The sequence below is a fragment of the Rhizophagus irregularis genome, chromosome 7, assembly GCF_026210795.1.
Source record: "Rhizophagus irregularis chromosome 7, complete sequence".
Taxonomy (NCBI): Eukaryota; Fungi; Glomeromycota; class Glomeromycetes; order Glomerales; family Glomeraceae; genus Rhizophagus; species Rhizophagus irregularis.
This window is the reverse complement of record NC_089435.1, coordinates 4461664-4479400: the sequence shown is the minus strand read 5'-3', so window position 1 is coordinate 4479400 and position 17737 is coordinate 4461664. Positions and strand designations below refer to the sequence as shown.

General features: G+C 39.5%; 6 protein-coding genes across 6 annotated transcripts; 2 read left to right on the top strand and 4 right to left on the bottom strand.

Moving 5' to 3' along the window:
* Positions 1–50: 50 nt before the first annotated feature.
* Positions 51–428, bottom strand: OCT59_027709 (uncharacterized protein; the record flags this gene model as incomplete). Its single annotated transcript, XM_066137176.1, has 2 exons — positions 51–290; positions 375–428. The coding sequence occupies 2 exons, from the start codon at positions 426–428 to the stop codon at positions 51–53; spliced, it is 294 nt and encodes a 97-aa protein (XP_065993590.1).
* A 327-nt stretch (positions 429–755) lies between these two features.
* Positions 756–1433, top strand: OCT59_027708 (uncharacterized protein; the record flags this gene model as incomplete). The annotated part of the gene is made up of 1 exon (XM_066137175.1): positions 756–1433. One exon carries the CDS (start codon positions 756–758, stop codon positions 1431–1433), a length of 678 nt encoding a protein of 225 aa, XP_065993589.1.
* A 6781-nt stretch (positions 1434–8214) lies between these two features.
* On the top strand, positions 8215–8730 carry OCT59_027707 (uncharacterized protein; the record flags this gene model as incomplete). The annotated part of the gene is made up of 1 exon (XM_066137174.1): positions 8215–8730. One exon carries the CDS (start codon positions 8215–8217, stop codon positions 8728–8730), a length of 516 nt encoding a protein of 171 aa, XP_065993588.1.
* A 7421-nt stretch (positions 8731–16151) lies between these two features.
* On the bottom strand, positions 16152–16538 carry OCT59_027706 (uncharacterized protein; the record flags this gene model as incomplete). Its single annotated transcript, XM_066137172.1, has 1 exon — positions 16152–16538. One exon carries the CDS (start codon positions 16536–16538, stop codon positions 16152–16154), a length of 387 nt encoding a protein of 128 aa, XP_065993587.1.
* A 109-nt stretch (positions 16539–16647) lies between these two features.
* Positions 16648–17119, bottom strand: OCT59_027705 (uncharacterized protein; the record flags this gene model as incomplete). Its single annotated transcript, XM_066137171.1, has 2 exons — positions 16648–16864; positions 16914–17119. 2 exons carry the CDS (start codon positions 17117–17119, stop codon positions 16648–16650), a joined length of 423 nt encoding a protein of 140 aa, XP_065993586.1.
* An 82-nt stretch (positions 17120–17201) lies between these two features.
* Positions 17202–17696, bottom strand: OCT59_027704 (uncharacterized protein; the record flags this gene model as incomplete). Its single annotated transcript, XM_066137170.1, has 1 exon — positions 17202–17696. One exon carries the CDS (start codon positions 17694–17696, stop codon positions 17202–17204), a length of 495 nt encoding a protein of 164 aa, XP_065993585.1.
* Positions 17697–17737: the final 41 nt, after the last annotated feature.

Sequence of the window (17737 nt, the reverse complement as noted above, 5' to 3'; positions counted from 1 at the left end):
TATGTGAGGAGTTGTTATTACGTTATAATGAACTAAATGAAAAATATCTTTTACGTGGCTAGTATCCTATTCATTTCTTCTGTGATTTTTTCGCCTCTCTTATCTTCTTTCTCACAAAATGCTTCTAATTCCTCATTGCTTATATTTAAACTTTTTGAGCTTATTGAAGCTAGTGGTGTCTGAATAACAGGTAACTCAGAGATACGAACGGATTTAGACTTAGTTTTTTTTCCTCCAAACTTTTTTACCTTACTTCCAGAAATAACATTACATTCCACAGGGTCTGCTTGCTGAGGCGAACCAGGTTCTTCCGAAAATCGATTTATGTCTTTAGGATCTATTTGTGGATGGGCTCCTCTTTATATTTGATATACCCGTCGTGATGATATTTTGTACTTGTTAGCCATAGCTTCTGATGCTCGCTTCATTGAATTTTTAGCTTTAATAATATCCTGAATATCTTCAGCTGATAGGGAGGTTGCATCTGAACGCAGATACCGAAGTATTTTTTACAGATAGATATAAAAAAATCTTTCGAAAAATTATCGGTGTATTTTTGATATAATTTCGATATTCAATTGATTTTTGTTCGATATTATCGATTTATTTTCGGTACATTCGGTACATTCGATCCATCTGATATATTCGGTATATTCGGTGTATTCAGTACTATCGATATATTTTCGGTAGATTCAGTCCAGAAATTTTTAGACACATTTTTTTTATATTAGCAACTAAGCCGAAAAAAAAAGGCTATGACCAATGTATATATCTTGAAAAATATCAATAATAAAGATAATGATTCCTTTAAGGGGGTCAGACAACGACTTGGTGGTACATATGAGCAAGAGCTTAAAGAAAAATTATATTCTGCTATTAAATCTAAAGCCGAAATTAATGATCTCAGCGAAAAGCTGGTAGATAAGTACAATGAGCGAGAAAAGGAGTTTGAAAATAAAGCTAGCCAGTTAAACGCGTCCAGTACTAAGGTTAGATCCCAACTTATTTCTGAACGGAAGTCTCATTCCAAAAGTCAACGTGAGCTTGAAGTCAAATATACTGCTAAAATCCAATCGCTCAAATCAGAGATTAAAACACTGAAGAGAAAGGCGACTTTGGCCCAGAAAGCTTCATCCGCTGACAAGGTCCAGATTCTTTCTCTTGAAACTAAAATACGTGAATTGGAAGGTAAGTTGGAGGACATAGATCTAGAGCGTACATATCATGATTTGGATGTAATGGGAGAGGTGATAGAGGAGCCAGTCCAAATAAGCTTATCCGATCCTAAAGAGATTGATTCTCTCAGGCTTGAATTGGAACAGGTGAAGGAGGACCGTAATTCAAAAGAATATACAATAGAATGTATGGAAAAGAGGATAGAGTCATCAAATAGCATATTTAGACGGGAAATAGATGCTTTGTATTCAGCGTGATCAAAATTAAGGGAGGAAAATAGGTCCTTCAGGGACCAGTTAGAATTGAAGGAAAATAATGAAATACCCCCTCCACCCCCGCCTATGAATGATTCATCTCAAATTATTTCTGTAGATGGCGCAGAAACGGTATCTTTACCATCAGCTATTCCTATCGTTGCGAGCTCCTTGATGTCGCCGTTGATAATATATTCCATACTTATCTTTTTACTGATTGCAATTATGTACTTCGTATTTGGGAAAAAAATATGGAATTTGTGGAGTGCTAAGCCGAAAGAAAAAAGTAATACCAAGTATTCTCCTAATTGGAACTATTTTTTATCGTCTCCGAACATTTCTGAGGCTGGGATTTATGATCAGAGGCCAGAAGTTCGAAGATAGAAATTGAAGTTAGCCGGTATTATTACACGAGAAAAAATATGTAAATTTTATTATGCGAAGTGCCTTAACGGCTAAGTATTCTTAGTTGAAATTGCCACATCCCGCTGTTACCCCTAGTCACGTGTAGAGTTACAACTTACTGCGCCAGAAGATCATGTGGAAAATTAGGATCTACTGTACCCAACTGTGCCAAGCCGACCTAGCCGCAGCCTCCTTAGCCTATTATTTCTATTATATTTATTATATTAATTATATTTAATATAATCGATATAATTATTTTATTTATTATATTTAATTTATTTATTATATTTATTATATTAGTTATATTTATTACATTAGTTATATCTATTATATTTATTATATCTTTATATGTAGTAACTTTTATATAAATAACGTTGGTATTTTCCCTCGTTATAAGTTAAGTTCCTTCAGTTCGAATTAGTTAACCTTAGTTCCTATTAGTTCTTATTCTTGTAATTATAAAGTTCTATAATAAAGTATAACCTTTTACACTATAAACGAACTCCCTATTTTAAGCGTGTCTTGTTTGATTGGATTTCAGTCATAGTTAAACGTACTTAATCTCCCTGACTGCAAATCATAGTTAATCTATTCAACGTACTGAATCAGTTAACACCGCTAAGAGTATTTATCCATATAATTCGATGATCTCGTCTATATCCGCTTTGGACGAATCATCTTTTTTGTCATCCTGTAACTTCGATAATGTTCGATAGCGTATAATTTCTAGGCCAACTACTTTGTACCATGTGTTTCAGAAATCTGCTAGTAGCTTACACTCATCCAAATAATATGATATTAAATATTGTTCTAAGGACATTGCTCGCTTCTTAGTAACTAATTTATACATACTGTCTCTATACTCTATATCAACCTCAGAAATTTCTTTAAGCAATGATGAAAGTTTTAAGCGGATGGATTCTTCTTGCTTATCTAGCGCATTGAGGAATGATTGGTAATAAGCATTGTTAGTTAGGTGTTCTCCCTTGTCGGCATAAGTAGTATCAAATATTTTTTTCACGTAAATGCGTGCCCCTTCCCATAAATGAGATATGATGGTTTTATCTTTTTTCGGACCATCACGTAGGCTTTTGATATACCCCTTAATCCACTTTTCAGCCGATTTCTGCGCTAAGGCATCTCTTATTTTTGATACCTCATCTTCATCCATTTTGTCTTCATCTTCTTCGTCTTCATCCAGGTCATTTCCATCCACCCCACCGTCATCCGCTTTATTATCACCCGCTTTATTAGCATCTTTCAACTTTTTTAAGGCCTCCAGCACAATTTCAGATGATGGCTGGAAACTTTCATCATAGTTAATAAATCGTGCACAAAGGCTGACGACGGTTTTCAGATAATAGCTGATATTGATCTTTTTACCTAATCGCCTCACTACTTCTGGATACTCCATTTTATTTCCGACCTTATCTGATGAATCATTCTCAACTACAACATACTCAAAACGCTCACCCGGTTCTAGGATTTCATAAAGATAAGGCTCAGATGTTAGCCCTCTTTTTATGAGCCGTTTGGCATCTGCTTCTTCACGAGTATGTCTGTCTCGCATTTGTGAAATAAAATGCTGGACACTCTTGTTATTCTTATCAGGCTTCCATACAGCAGTTTTAATCACCCCATTAAGATCTATCTGTGAATATCATTTATGGTTTCTTTAAGCACGTTCTCCACAATCTGATGCAAGGTGCGAGTATTATCCAGTCTCATAGATTCTTCCATGACCTTCTTACCCATCCCACGAAAGTGTTTAGACTGCCCCCACTTTACAACCTCAACTCCCTGAATGAAAAGCTTTTTATTAAAGTTCGGCTTGCTTTCATGCGGGATACCATAGTATTTTTTTTTTCCAGTAAATACTACCGGAAATAAGACTTCCTCATATGCCATTTTAAGATAAGGGGATCCGTTATCTTCCTTGAGAAAGTCATTAACTTCATCACGAAGTTTTTCCATTTTCACCATAGAGATTTCTACCATTCGAGACCAATATTCTTCTTTTGAGATCCCGTTGCCACTATCATAAGCCTCATCACACCTCTGGAAGCGTTCTTCTGGACAGACTAAATACAAGGAATCCGTATCACCATATTTTATCCTAAATCCCTTTCTCTTGACGAAATCCGCAACGAGTTTGATATTTCTCTGTCCAGCCGAAGTAACACCCCCAGCAAGTTCACGTAAGAAGAAGGGGATTTACTATCTCCAGCCGTACCATAGAATGAATTCATATATATCTTGAAAGCATATTGTTTCTTATCCAAACAAGAACAGTCGAAACAAATAGAATCATATTCTGCTATGAATTCATGCTTTTCTTTATGAATAAAATGATATAAATTTTTAGTAAAACCGTTATGTTTTTCTACCTCTGCATTCGCTAAGATCTGCTCGATGGCTTCTGATAATGACAAACTTTTACCCATTGAACTTATTACCAAGTCCATGTCTTCCTTTTTCTCTTTCAAAGGTGCAAGACGCTTCTTCATCTCATTTCGTTTACCTGATAAATATTCCAATACGCTAGTATAGAGTCCTTTTTCTTCAGAAATATTGTTATGCTGAACTGACCAGGCACGTTAGGGGTTGTTATTAAATAGAAACTCTATCTTATGAAGCTTTTTGTCGCTTTGTTCTACAGATATGGCATGCTCTTGAGATAAAATGATTTTGTCGGGTGAGAGGTTATATATTATGATAAGATTCGGATATAACGATGCGAAATCTAAACCAGTTACAGGACGTCTATTTTCGAGACCCTTTACTGGTGGGAAAACATAGGCTCCAGGGTATTTTCCAGTTTCTGTTTGTTGGCTTGAAATCATACTGGTTAGGATCCCTCTTTGCCATGCGCTAGCACTTAAAAAATTGCAAACCTTCATACCTCCCGCAAAATAATGTGCATCAAATAATAATAAGAAGGCTATGGATGCCACCTCTCTATACTCATTAATTGCATTATGCTTTACCATTAACCGCTGGCAACTAAGAGCGTCGATAATACAATATTTGGCCACTTCGCGCATTTGTTCGGCCAACATGGAATCTGGCTTTTTTAATGCCCTTTCATAATATTTGTTCATGCGGTGAATAGGCATATCCATTTTACTTTCGAGCCCACATTCATTTAGGTAAAATGCTAAACTACTCTTTTCAGCCTTAGAATAAATTCCCATAAAACAGGGTCGGACGTCAATAGCTACACATCCCGGAATTTTAAGATGTTTCGAATGGAATTTTCCATCATTTACTTTTATCATATTATATCGATATTCCCATTTTATAATTTTTTCCAGGCTCGATGGCTTGAATGACATATGATTGAACATCCATTCGAGAACTCCTAATTTATTAGCTTTCTCTACAATAAACCACCAATCGTATTGAGAATCATTAAAGCCTATGTGTATATCCGGAGCTAGAAGTTTCCAACATAAAGCGAATGCTTTTAGTAAATCTGTCTGGGATCCACATACAATTGTGATTCAGCTTGGCTCTGGTGCTGTTTCAACATCGACAAGACAGATTTGTTTTAACGGTTCGGGATCATCTTTCCAATGCACTGTCATACAAATCATAAACACTCTGTCTTCATCATATTTTGCGTTAGGCACCTCGCCTGTTTTTCGTGAACTATATGTCTCAATATCCCATGTGAGTATGAGGGTTCGATCCCTCGTAAGTGTTGAGGAGAATAATGGATTATTATAATTGTCCTCACTTATATTATTGGATTATAATTATCCACAGATAGTCGAAATAGGTAAGTACCATCTGGGATGAATTCGTATAAATAATTGCTTAATACGGCCCAGCTTGAAAGAGGTAATCGTTCTTCACGAGCTACTTTGCAGTAATAATACTGGCAGTTTAGATCATCTGAGACTGTACGAATGCCGACTTCACGAACTGCTTTTAGGGCATTATACCGATCAAAGTAGTTCCACGTTCTTATACGGATATATGCTTTCTTTTCTGTATAATAACCCTGAAGTGGAAAAGCACGAATATCCTCAACCCCAAATTTTGTTGTATTTTTGAGTGTAACTGATAAAATGCGTGCTAATATGGTCTTAAGTGAAGAGGGGGAATAGTTTTCAGGTACTTCAACATCGAAGAATGGTCGGATGCTGTGATATTCACGACCACCTTTTGCCTATTAATCAAAGAACCAGTGATATGCAAGATATAGGAGGAATACCCCTCGATATCATCACTAACTTCAGTAGGCATGAAATGTATGGGTTGCTTGCCGGATAGGCTTTGTTGAAGTATAGTGGTCATCCCATTATCGAATTCTGCCACAATATCATTACGTGATGGGATACCAGCTAAAGGGCTGGCGCTGTCGTAGCGGGTGAGAGTTCCGGTGTGATCAGTTTGGTCAAAATTAGTTGGTGTATGCATGTTGTTAGTTTGAAAATGTTTATATTACTTTATAAAATTCGGAAATGTTTAATTATTTTTTTTCGATAAATACAAAAAGAAATGATAGCGAACTTAGTAGGAGAAATGTAAAAGAAAGACATCCAGATATATCTGTAAAAATGAAGCCTTTTGCGGAATTATATTATATAAAAATGGCAGAAGGCTTCATTTTTAGATAAGTACTCGGGTATGATATAGCCTTCACGTAATATAAAGGTATACCAAAAAGAGATACGAAGTTGGCACCTCCAATTCTCTAACCAAATGATCCACTAGCCCAAACCCCAAATGCCACTCAAATATTTCTCAAATATCCCTTAAAAGTTGCGAAAAGGGAAGACTAAAGCCTGGCCACGTGATATCAAAAATTTAGGCGCAGTAAGTTAACAATAATTTCAGCAAGATTTTTGGATACAATAATTTGGCATTCATGGTGGGTGAACTAATAGAATATCCCTGAATTGATACTGTGCTGGATGTCATCTGACGCCGAGCCCTCTGAGATCACTATCATATAATTCTCCTAACAATATGTGTATAGAGTATCACTTGACACAGAGCCCTTTGGCATTACTATCATATGATTCTTCTAACAATATATGCGTAGAGTATCACAAAAACTTTAGGCGCAATAAATTAACAATATATGCGTAAAGAATCACCTGTCACTGAGCCCTCTGGGACTACTATCATATGACACTCCTAACAATATACGTATCTACTCGCAACATCCATTTTAGAAAAAAAAAATGATGTGTAGTAAATTTTGATTAATTTTGGCCAGCACTATTTCATAATTTCAGCCAGAACTTTAGGTAATATTTCGGCATCCAAGCTGGCATAAAAGTGAACTGGAACTGGCAAACTAATAGAACCACTCTAGTTCCCTGCCAGTTCCATGACAGTTCTACGGTAGCTACCAGGTCACTATCAGGTCACTACCATGGCGCCAGGCTGGATCCTCAAATCACATGCCCAAAAGATCGGCTGGAATTATGACATAGTGTCCAGCCAAAATTAATCGCAGATTTACATCGAAATACTGCGCCACTCGACACCATATTTTTTTACCACATTTCAGCATCTAGAAAGGCAACCAAATAGGCACAAAGGGTAAGTACTTCAATATAGAATTTGACATTCAATCAGACGTGAAAGGTCAGTATCAACAATATATAACTTAAATTACAAATAGAGTAGAAACAGGAAGAAAAAAGAGGTACCTAGGTTAAAGTGTGGGGTATTTAGATTATAACGTGATAATAAAATCATACATAAGAGAAAAATACAGATATCAAGAAAGGTATAAAAATATAGCTAGAATGTGAATAGAGATAGCATCAAAATAAAAGGGGTAGATTATAGTGTAGTAGCCAGATTATGTATTCAGAGTCGTCGGGCTGGTAGTGTAGTCACTACGTTCCTCCACCTCGGCCTCAACGGCCTCGCAGTACCTACATCCCCCCTCCGTGGGGCAGGTTTACCTGCCGCAGTACGCGTAGTCTGCCACGGTATTTTTCCACTTATTTTTTTTCTACATTTTTTCTTATATATAACTTACTATGACAACTATGGCAACTATGGCAGACTACTTAAAAACGGAATAAAAACGTGAATAAAGCCGAAATCAAACAGAATCTCCTGCCATAGTACCTGCCATAGTACGAAAAATCTTATAATAATACTATGGCAGCCTTAGTCAGCCCCTCAGACCCCAAAACCCGATTCACGCTATGATTACCCTTTATATACTCACCTAGACCCTCCAAGTATGATTCCCTATGTCCTGAACTATGGCAGCCGAACTATGGCAGCCGAACTATGGCAGCCGAACTATGGCACCCGAACTATGGCACCCGAACTATGACCACTTACCCCCGTCAGAAAAAATATATTCGGCAATTGAAGATTAGGTAACTATAAGTAACATACAATGATAAACTTACACGCCGCCACTTCTCTTGCCGAAGACCTCGGGCTTGATCTTGTAGACATCTATGGAATCCGTAAATGGATCCAAATTCAGGCATCACCCCTCAATGACCCGGACATAGTAGCAGAGATGGTCAGAAACCTTCCGGTTAAAGAATTCGGAAAACATCTCAAGATTAACAGACTCTGGTATAACTGTTGTAAAGCCGAGTTGTGGAAGCGGCATAAAGAAGCCGAAGAGGTATACAAACAGGCAGTAGACTACTACAAAGAAGCCATTGACAATTTCAATGAAGCCGATCAGAAAAAATACACCAGGTTTGCAGGGATGGTAGTAATAGAAAGAGCACTCCTCAGATGCGGCTTTATAACGCAAGAGTCCGACTGGGAGAAATGGACTCAAATAACGTACAACATCCAATTGCTTAAGGAAGGTCGCACTCCTGACGACTCGGATGATGAATCAGATGATGGAGAGGTATCTCTCGATGACTCAGATGATGAGGAATACTTTTAGAAGGCGGTACTAATCCGTCTTCCTCTTTTTTGCCTCCTTAAGGCATTTATCAATACACTGCTTACACGTGTCATCAGAATCTAAGATTTTCTGCCCGAGTTTTTTGCATTGCCGATTGTACGCCGTCTGATGTCTTTTAGCCGCAGTTTCTTTTTTCTTCTCCTTGGTTTTCTTTTTGATAACCCAGTCTATCCCAGTAAAAGTATTCTTATGCATACCACAAACTGTGCAATCACCATGCAGCCGGTAACGCCCATTTGTGGTCATATCTTGTATTTCACTAGCAGTCTCGGTTTCCTTCTTACACTTTAGGCAGTAAAATCGTGTCATCTTAAGATTTGAAGTCCAAAATCTTTCCTTTAATTTGTCGTAATATGTCGCATTTAGAGAATTATTACAAATACTACAATCTCTCCGGAGTACCAGCACGAATTCTAAAAGGTGAGGAGCACTACAACCTATACAAAAAGCCCCTAAAGGAGAAGTCATCAGAGCGTCCACGAGTAGTTGTATGAAAACCAAATGCGACGCATCAGGCAGATCTCGCAGAGATGCCAGTCGACCCCAAAGGATTCCACTATTTCCTCGTAGTGGTAGAAGTCGCGGGTAAACGAGTCGATGCAGAGCCCCTAAAGGATAAAACCGCAAATAAGGTTCTCAATGGATTTGTTAAAATCTACAGAAGAAATCGCATTAAGCCACCAACACATCGAATAGAGACAGACTCCGGATCAGAATTCACTAACGACCAGGTACGTGATTTTTTCCTGAACAGCCTAGGGGTAATGATGAGGTTCGGCGAACCAGAAGACACAAACAGCAATCATACGCCTGAACGAGCCATCCAAGCAATCCAGGAACCTCTCCTAAAACGAATGGTGGCACAGGAGTTGAAGACTGGGGTGACATCCGTGGAATGGTCAGAAGATTTCCATGATGTGGTTAGTAAAATAGATGAAATCTGGCAAAGAAATCCTCCAGACATTCCGACTGGGTCACCCAAGGTGTCAAAAAAGACGGAACTTCTCTCTGAAGGAATACATGTCCGAGTCAAGTTAGACGAACCTATTTCAGTACTCGGGAATAAACTCCATGGAAAATTTCGTACAGGTGACATAAGATGGAATCCCAATATCCGTGTCATCAAAAAAATGATCCTCTCACCCGAACAGCCTCCTACGTATCTTCTTGATGGACCACACGGGCGTCTAGGTGTATCCAGATGTGCGTACACTCGAAAAGAAAAGAGTTGCAGATTGTTCCAGAAAATGAGCATCTCCCACCTTGAGTCCGTGATAAAGGGCAAGGGCCAACCCGAAGATTTGTACCTGAGCGGATACTCCGGCATCGCATCAGGAAGGGTCAAGACCAGTATCTAATCAAGTGGGAACGATACCCAGATACCGAAGCCACTTGGGAACCCGCTAGTAGATTAGAGGAGGATGTTCCCGATTTAATTCGCAAATTTTGGGAATAAAAAATAAATATTCCCTATTTTTTGTCTCCTCGATTCACATCAGAAACTATCGGGATAAAAACATTCTTCTCATTACAAGTAAGGGCGATATGTTCACGTGATTCATGGACATCATAATTGTAACGTTTCAGACACGTCCGGCTCAATCCAATCTCCCTATGCTTGTAATCGCTTAAAACTGCGAGATTCTCAGTGATTACACAATCAGGGGTTAGTTTGATTGACACACCTTTTACCATGCCGAATGTCCTACCAGAACCTGGAGCGCCGGATATGTTATGTGTAATACTCTTGTCGATATCCAACCCTAATTCTTCAGCGGCTTCCCTCTGAATAAAAGACGCGTTAGCACAAGTGTCTGCTAAACACTGAATTGCTATCCCATTGACGTTCCCATCCAGCGCTAAAAGATCTTTAGTATTCTCCAAACGAGCTATGTCAATATCCATCGGGTCATCTTCCCTGATATCCTCTTCTTGTTTTTCCTCAACTAGGTCTTCCGGAATCTCCGTACTTTTACGAGCAGACTTTAATTCTTCCCGAAGAATCTCGCGGAGTAATTTCCTAAAATCTGCAGACCTTAATAAACTTAATGAATCATTTTTGGTGACGGCTTTTATAAGTGTGGGCTTACTACTAGTAACCTTCACAGGAATCTTGATAGGAGTCATTTTAACTGATTTTTTTGGAACAGATTTAAGAAGTTTCGAGATACTTTACACCCTTATCCGAGTTTACTTTTTTTTTGTACTTCGAACCGCACAAATCCGAAAACCACCTTCCTCATCGGGAACAATTTTCAAGTCATCAAAACTCGCGGTATTAGTATCAATATCCATAGCATCATCATTAAGATCGAGGTTTCTCATTGCTCAGGCTAATTCCAGATCATCGCGTCTATCTTTAGCCTTCTGAAGTCTCTTTGGAAATCTTTTAGACGTCTCATATCCCATAATAAGATCAATAACATGTTGATCATCCTCACTAGTCCACTCAGGAGCATCAGGGTCACCAGGGTCATCACCAAAATCATGATCTACATAACCATCATCCCAATCAGGATCCTGAACAACGCGTGGCCGTGGCTTTGACCGAACAGGTTTAATCTGTTGTCTATAGACCGGTGGTTTACGAACTGGCTTAGATGCTTGTAATTGTTTAAATTGTGCCTGGAAATTCTTGGTAAGTTCCTCGGCTTGTGCCTTGAGCAATTCTTGTAATCGTTCTTGAGTAATAACGTCTGTCGACCTTTGTATTACAGCACCTTCGTGTGGAGTCACGGGATGAGTATAGCCAGCCAATTCCTCTTTTTAGCCTTTTCAATACCCTGACGCCTTTGTAATCCATAGAACATTTCGCCCTTTCGTCGCTCAAGATCACTCAATCTATCGATTAATGTATTAAGAGGTGCCGCCCGATTCTGGAAGCTTCAATAACGTTTTCCGGCAAAAGTCCTCTATAGAACTGGTCAGTAACCATAATTCGATTATATCCTACAATATCCCCAGCCCTCTCAACTCGCTTATAGTAAGATCGAACAGGTTCACCTTGTTCCTGGTAAAGGTTACTAAATCGTATTTGAAGTCTTTCTTCCACGATGGTTGGAAAATTTGTACGCATATGCATAAATGCTTGATCCAGGAGAATCCCCTGTAAGACTATTGGTTGATTCTGGACAGCAGCATTAAATGGACCTCCATGATTTCCCAACCCATTAACGGGTTGATGAGTAGGACGTCCGCCCGCACGCCTCCACTGCTCTTCAACTTTAAAATTCGTTCTAACGATATCAGCGCGTGATGGGAAAAATGTTTCTCCAACGGTTCTCGCCGCATTAGCTAAAATCCTTGAATATGCATCAACATCAGACCCGGGTAAGTAAGTACCAACATGTAATCCATTAGCAACCTCAGGAACAGCTAAAGCTCTGAACGCCTCGGCGAGTAGCACCGGCTCCACCATTTGCAGTAGCCACTAACCGAATATTCGAGAGTTCCCAATTTTTTCCAGTAAGTTCTGCATCAAACCACCTCGCCGCTTCATCTCTCATACAGCTACGAAGAACCCCCATCGCTCGCACCCGACCAGGAGGCGCACCGGCATCGTCCAATGGATCAATACCAACGGTATTAATATACCCTAAAAAGTTATCAATAAAAAGATTAAGATCTTCATCTTCCCGACCATGAAATATGGGGGCAGCTATACCAACGGCAGCCATATCGTATTTTGTGGATGGTTGAGAGGAGGTGGAGGAAGGTTCAATTGTCTAATCCGAAACCATTGTACTTGGATACGCAGAGCGGCTATTTGTTGGAAAAGTCGATTCCTAAGACGTCCCAATGTCCGAATTCCAAAAAGAACCCGATTATTGGCATATACAAGCCGATTTCGTGCCACATCACGCTCGCCTATAGCTCTATTACGTTCACCTATAGCTCTATTACGTTCTCCTCTCATAAGATTATATTGCTGCTGAAGTCGACGATTAGTCGTCCGCATACCACCAAACTCACGTTCCAATTCAGCCAAATTAGCTTCTAAACTAGTAATAGTATCTTGTACGTTATTTAGCTCATCTTGTGTAAGACCTAACAAACCCGTTTGAACCTCGAGTTCATCTTGTAATTCATCACGTTCTTTTCGAGATCGATCACGTTCTGCTTTTAATATATCGCGTTCTTCGTATGTTTCTCTACAGCGATGAATTAATAAATTAAGAGCATGTTTAAGATGATGGTTTGCATTTTGTACATCTCGATTAACAACCATGCGATCACTGACAGTTAAAAAATCTGTTAGATCCTTAATTACCGCAACTAATGGTATATTATTCATATCACGCAAATCCCTAGGAAGCGGTCCAGTAGGCTCTGAAGGAGTATAAATTGCAATTGGTGTCGACATCGTATTTAAACTAAATTAGAATAAAATTCAAATGGATCTTTATGTATACAATTTGGACGAGTACACGACCGACTCGAGACAGGGTAATGAGTTTGCCCCATCATGGCCTTTCCGTCTTGCCGTAGCAGGAAGTTCTGATTCGGGTAAAACAACTATGATCATTAATTTGTTAATGGGAGACAAGAAGGCAAAGGAGGATGGCGAAAGGTACATATTATGTGATGCGGTAATTCTAGTTGGCAGATACCTCGATGAACCGAAGTGGGCAGTCGTACGTGATTTTTTCAAAGAAGAAGAAATTCCGTTTACCGCAGTATCCCATAGTGAGATTCCAAATGTTAAGGACTTCAACTCCATCCAGGCTACTGTGGTAATCTTCGAGGATTTGATGGATGCGCCTAAAAAAACCCAGGATCTCATCACTGGATTTTTTACACACGGGCGTCACAAAAATATCTCGTGTATCTATGTGGCCCAAAGATTCTTTACCATTCCCAAGGCTATTCGTGAAAATGTGAATTATATTTCCCTACATGGAGGTCACGGAAGTTTGACCGATACTAAGAGGATCATCCGCCAGTATACAGAAGAATCGGAGTCACTAGCTCCAGTAATCGATGACCTTACTCTACAACGTGAATTTATAGTATTTGATCTTAGAAGATCCAAGAGCGATCCGTTATCTATTCGGGTTAGATGGGATACTAGTCTCAGTTCGATCACTGATCAATCTCAGTTCGATCCTAGTTCGATCTCAGTTCAATCTCCGTTCGATCCGAGTTTGAACCCAGTTCGATCTCCATTCAATCCGAGTTTGAACCCAGTTCGATCGAAGTTTAGTCCTTATGGCCAGAAGGCCGTAGCTGAAGCAAAAAAGTCCTCCCAGCTAATCGAGTTTGCTCGGGAATATCCATCGCCTAAAGAAAGAAAACACCTCCTCGTATCCGGTGTTATAGCTAAGAACACAGATACCTGGATTAAGTACGTCTTTCGGGAAGCCTACGGACTATCTGGTAAGACCCTGGGATCAGACTTCCAAAACTTCTTAGCAAAAGTACGGGATAGGACCACAAAGACTAAAATTCCAAAACCTGAGACCGTAAAGGAGTTATTCTCCCGATATGAAGTCCTGAAGTCTAGTCACCCTTTGGATAATAAAAAAATAATAGAAGGCATCGGGGTCCTTTTACAGATCTTTTCTAAGGGTCATATGGACCGTCGAGCATTACGAGTAGGAATCAATAGTATTTTGTAAGAATCTCGCGAAGTTCTTCTGCAGAAGCCCCAAGAATCGCGGCGCTTTTTTACGTCCTTCGAAGTCAATCCGTAACATCCTAGCTTTTAACCCAATAGCTCCTAAGGCTCGAGAGGCAAAGTTTTTAGTCATCGGATTTCATTACGACTTACATACTTCTCATGAATGTAGTGGTTCGTCAATACCATCCGATGTATTTCGTAAGAACTGATATAAGGCAATTTCCCCACCGTCATATCCAATGGCTATAAGCTGTTCAAGAAGCCACTTCCTAGTATCCTCGTATGAATCTCCGTCCATAATTTTCATATCCAGTCTTTGTGTGAATAATTGCGTAAAATCCGCATTACTTGCCCGACGGATAATCTGGACCAACTTATCCCTGGCAAGTCCCAAGGCTTGTAAAGGTTCACTCTCGTCGCCAATCTTCTTTATAATCTGTCTATACAACACGCTGGATAATCCTCTATATGCCGCTTTTGCAGAGAATACTCCACAGTTCTGACACTGGTTTATTACGATTGATGTTGACATGGCTATCTTTCTTTGATTATTCGCTCACTTAGTATCCTTCACAATCTTTTTTATATATTGTTATCTTTAAATACCTGTCATTTGTAGAAAAAAAAATAACTGGCATTAAGGGATCAACCGTTGGAAAGACCGGAAGACCGGAAGACCGGAAGACCGGAGGACTGAGCATTAGGAAGCGCAGTCCTTGCACAACTTGTCCGTTAAGTCACTTGGGCTTACAGGCATGAGACATTCCCTACACAACTCAATATTAAGCTCTGCAAGTCTCGGGGCATGGTCCTCCAAAGTTCGTGGATGACCAGAAGGACCGGAGGAAGGTGTCCCGTTAGTCGTATTCTGCTGTAAGATAAAATCATCATATTCATCTTGGTCAGCTTGAATAGCGGCTCTGATTTGTTGTATATTATTGAAAGTTAACCGCTGGCCATCAAGATTTTCCTCATTATAGCGTGTTTCATTGATGATTTCCTCTATAAGCTCCTCCTCTTCAGAATAAACAAGGTAGTAGTCCTCAACTACCTCGTAGTCACTCTCAACCAGTCTATGATACGTTCTAGTACCGTGTTGAATATAGCGTCCTGTATCTGTATTTAAATATACAGGTTGTTCCTGGGGTGGAGGCGGTACGGTTTGTCTACGGACAAGCCTTCCATCGATATAATCATGAGATTCCATAACTATTCGATTAAAGGTATCTCCACCAACACGGATTGGACGTCCGGTTATAGGATTAGTTATATAAGGGTATGACATGTCTTTTTTCTGTACGTGTCTACATACCTAATTGTTATCTTCAATTTACAATAACCAAGTGACATCGTCATCAGTCCTTGTCAAAAAATGCGAGGATGCCTGATGATGAGGTTACATGGTCATCAGTCCTTGTCGCAAAACACGAGGATACCTGATGAATAAGTTATTGGATTATTGGCCTAAAAAGCATTCATGGAAAAACTATGGATTATATTACAGAAAATGTGAACGGAGTTCATGTCACGTGATACCCTGAACAAATGTGTAGAGTGTCACGTGACTTCATGCGGTACGTAGATCATTTCCTTTTTGGGCGATACCCGTTCCACAAAAAATCGATTTGGTAAGAATGCGTTTGGAATCTTGTGTAACATAAATTTCCTTTTTCGGTAATTCGGGATTACGCGGTAATGCCGGCCGGATCTAAAAAATATGACTCTGCAGGGTAATTCCTACGAAAGTCAAGTGCAAAATGCTTACTCCTGTTGAGTCCATTCATACCACTCCCCAAGGATCGCCTCTCCATCTATGTTCACTTAATGCATGCTCTATGGTTTCCCTCTCTTGGGGGTCCACGACCATCCCATTCCTAAGCATTTTCTCCATAATATAAAGCTGATCCTCGGTGAGGCGGTCTATCCATCTTTTATAGAAGTCGTTTACATCTTCAAATGTTATCCAGTCAACATTTCCTTTTTCGAATGGCTTTCCAAGAGCTCGGACATACCCAATCGTAGTGGCATAATTTTTCCACCTCTTATATGCCTCTTGACGAACTTCCTGCCACCACACTCTATCTACCTTACTCGCTGCAATAAGGTCAGTATCCGGGATCTTTGCGACAATGCGTTCGACTATTTCTACTGGTAACCGGTCCAACATGATGTTTTGTTACTTATACTATAGCTATCTTCAATTACTGTATGCCTATTACACATGGATAAAAAATATAGACTAAATTCGTATAGGATCGTAGGACCACAGGAGCCGCTTATGCAAGAAGTTCTGTTAAGGTTTTCTCAGCCTCGTTTTTAGTAATAGCTCGCTTTGGGGGACCGGTTGATGAGTCCTTAGTCGCATTATAATACAATTCGAAGAGGGCCTCAAGCTTATCTAGGAGAGCTTGTTTATTCTTGTATGATTCGCGGATTTTTGCTATTTTAGCAGTATATGCCGCATTATCTGGGGAAGAGTTTTCTGGCCACGAACTTCACATATGATACAGGAGAATTTGCCGTTTGGATTCGCTTGATATACTTCACGTGGTCCTGGACGAGGTAACTGGTTTTGCTAAACCCAGATACTAATGCGATTACTATAGTATCTTTTAATGCGCGGATAATCTTGGGGACAGTTTCGTCAGAGACAACATTAGGCTGAATGTGCGATGCCTCGTAAATAACCTCCTCACTAGTGCTGTCAGTGCTGTTAACAATGCTTGCGAATTCGGTATATGTTGACATGATTCTTTGTACTTTGTAAAAAATATAAATCTTCAGTTACCTGTTTATTCGAATGAGAAAAAATAAATATGAACCTCGGGGTTTACACTTGGGATACTGCAAGACAGTAGAAGCGTCGCTCGGCCTTTTGCATCAATGGAGAGCCTGGTCTATATAACCAGGGGATAGCGACTTTCTGGATTATCCTAGCCGCTTTATTGTTCCTTCTTTCTATATATCTCCTAAAGGCATTCCGGATCATTTCAGCATGATGAGTATAATAGTCGAAATTAAAATGCTTTGGGCAACTATATAAATGTAGTCGTACCGCTTGATCCATGGAAGCATCGGCTCCCCATCCGCGATCAATAAAAGATTTACAGTAGGTACAGTACCACCTATTTGGTAGTCGTGATACTATTCTCCTAATGTGCACAATATAAGCATATACAGCTTGACGAGACCTTGGATAAGGTAGCCGCCTATGAAAACCTATTCTACTACAAGTCTCATAATATTGCACAGCATTCTGAATGCGCTTAGCCCACGTGTGGAAACTTTCGTCATCTTGTCTACCTAATCCGTCGGTGTTTTGCATTTGGGTATCTTGTAAGATTACATGTTCTATAGGTTTATTCA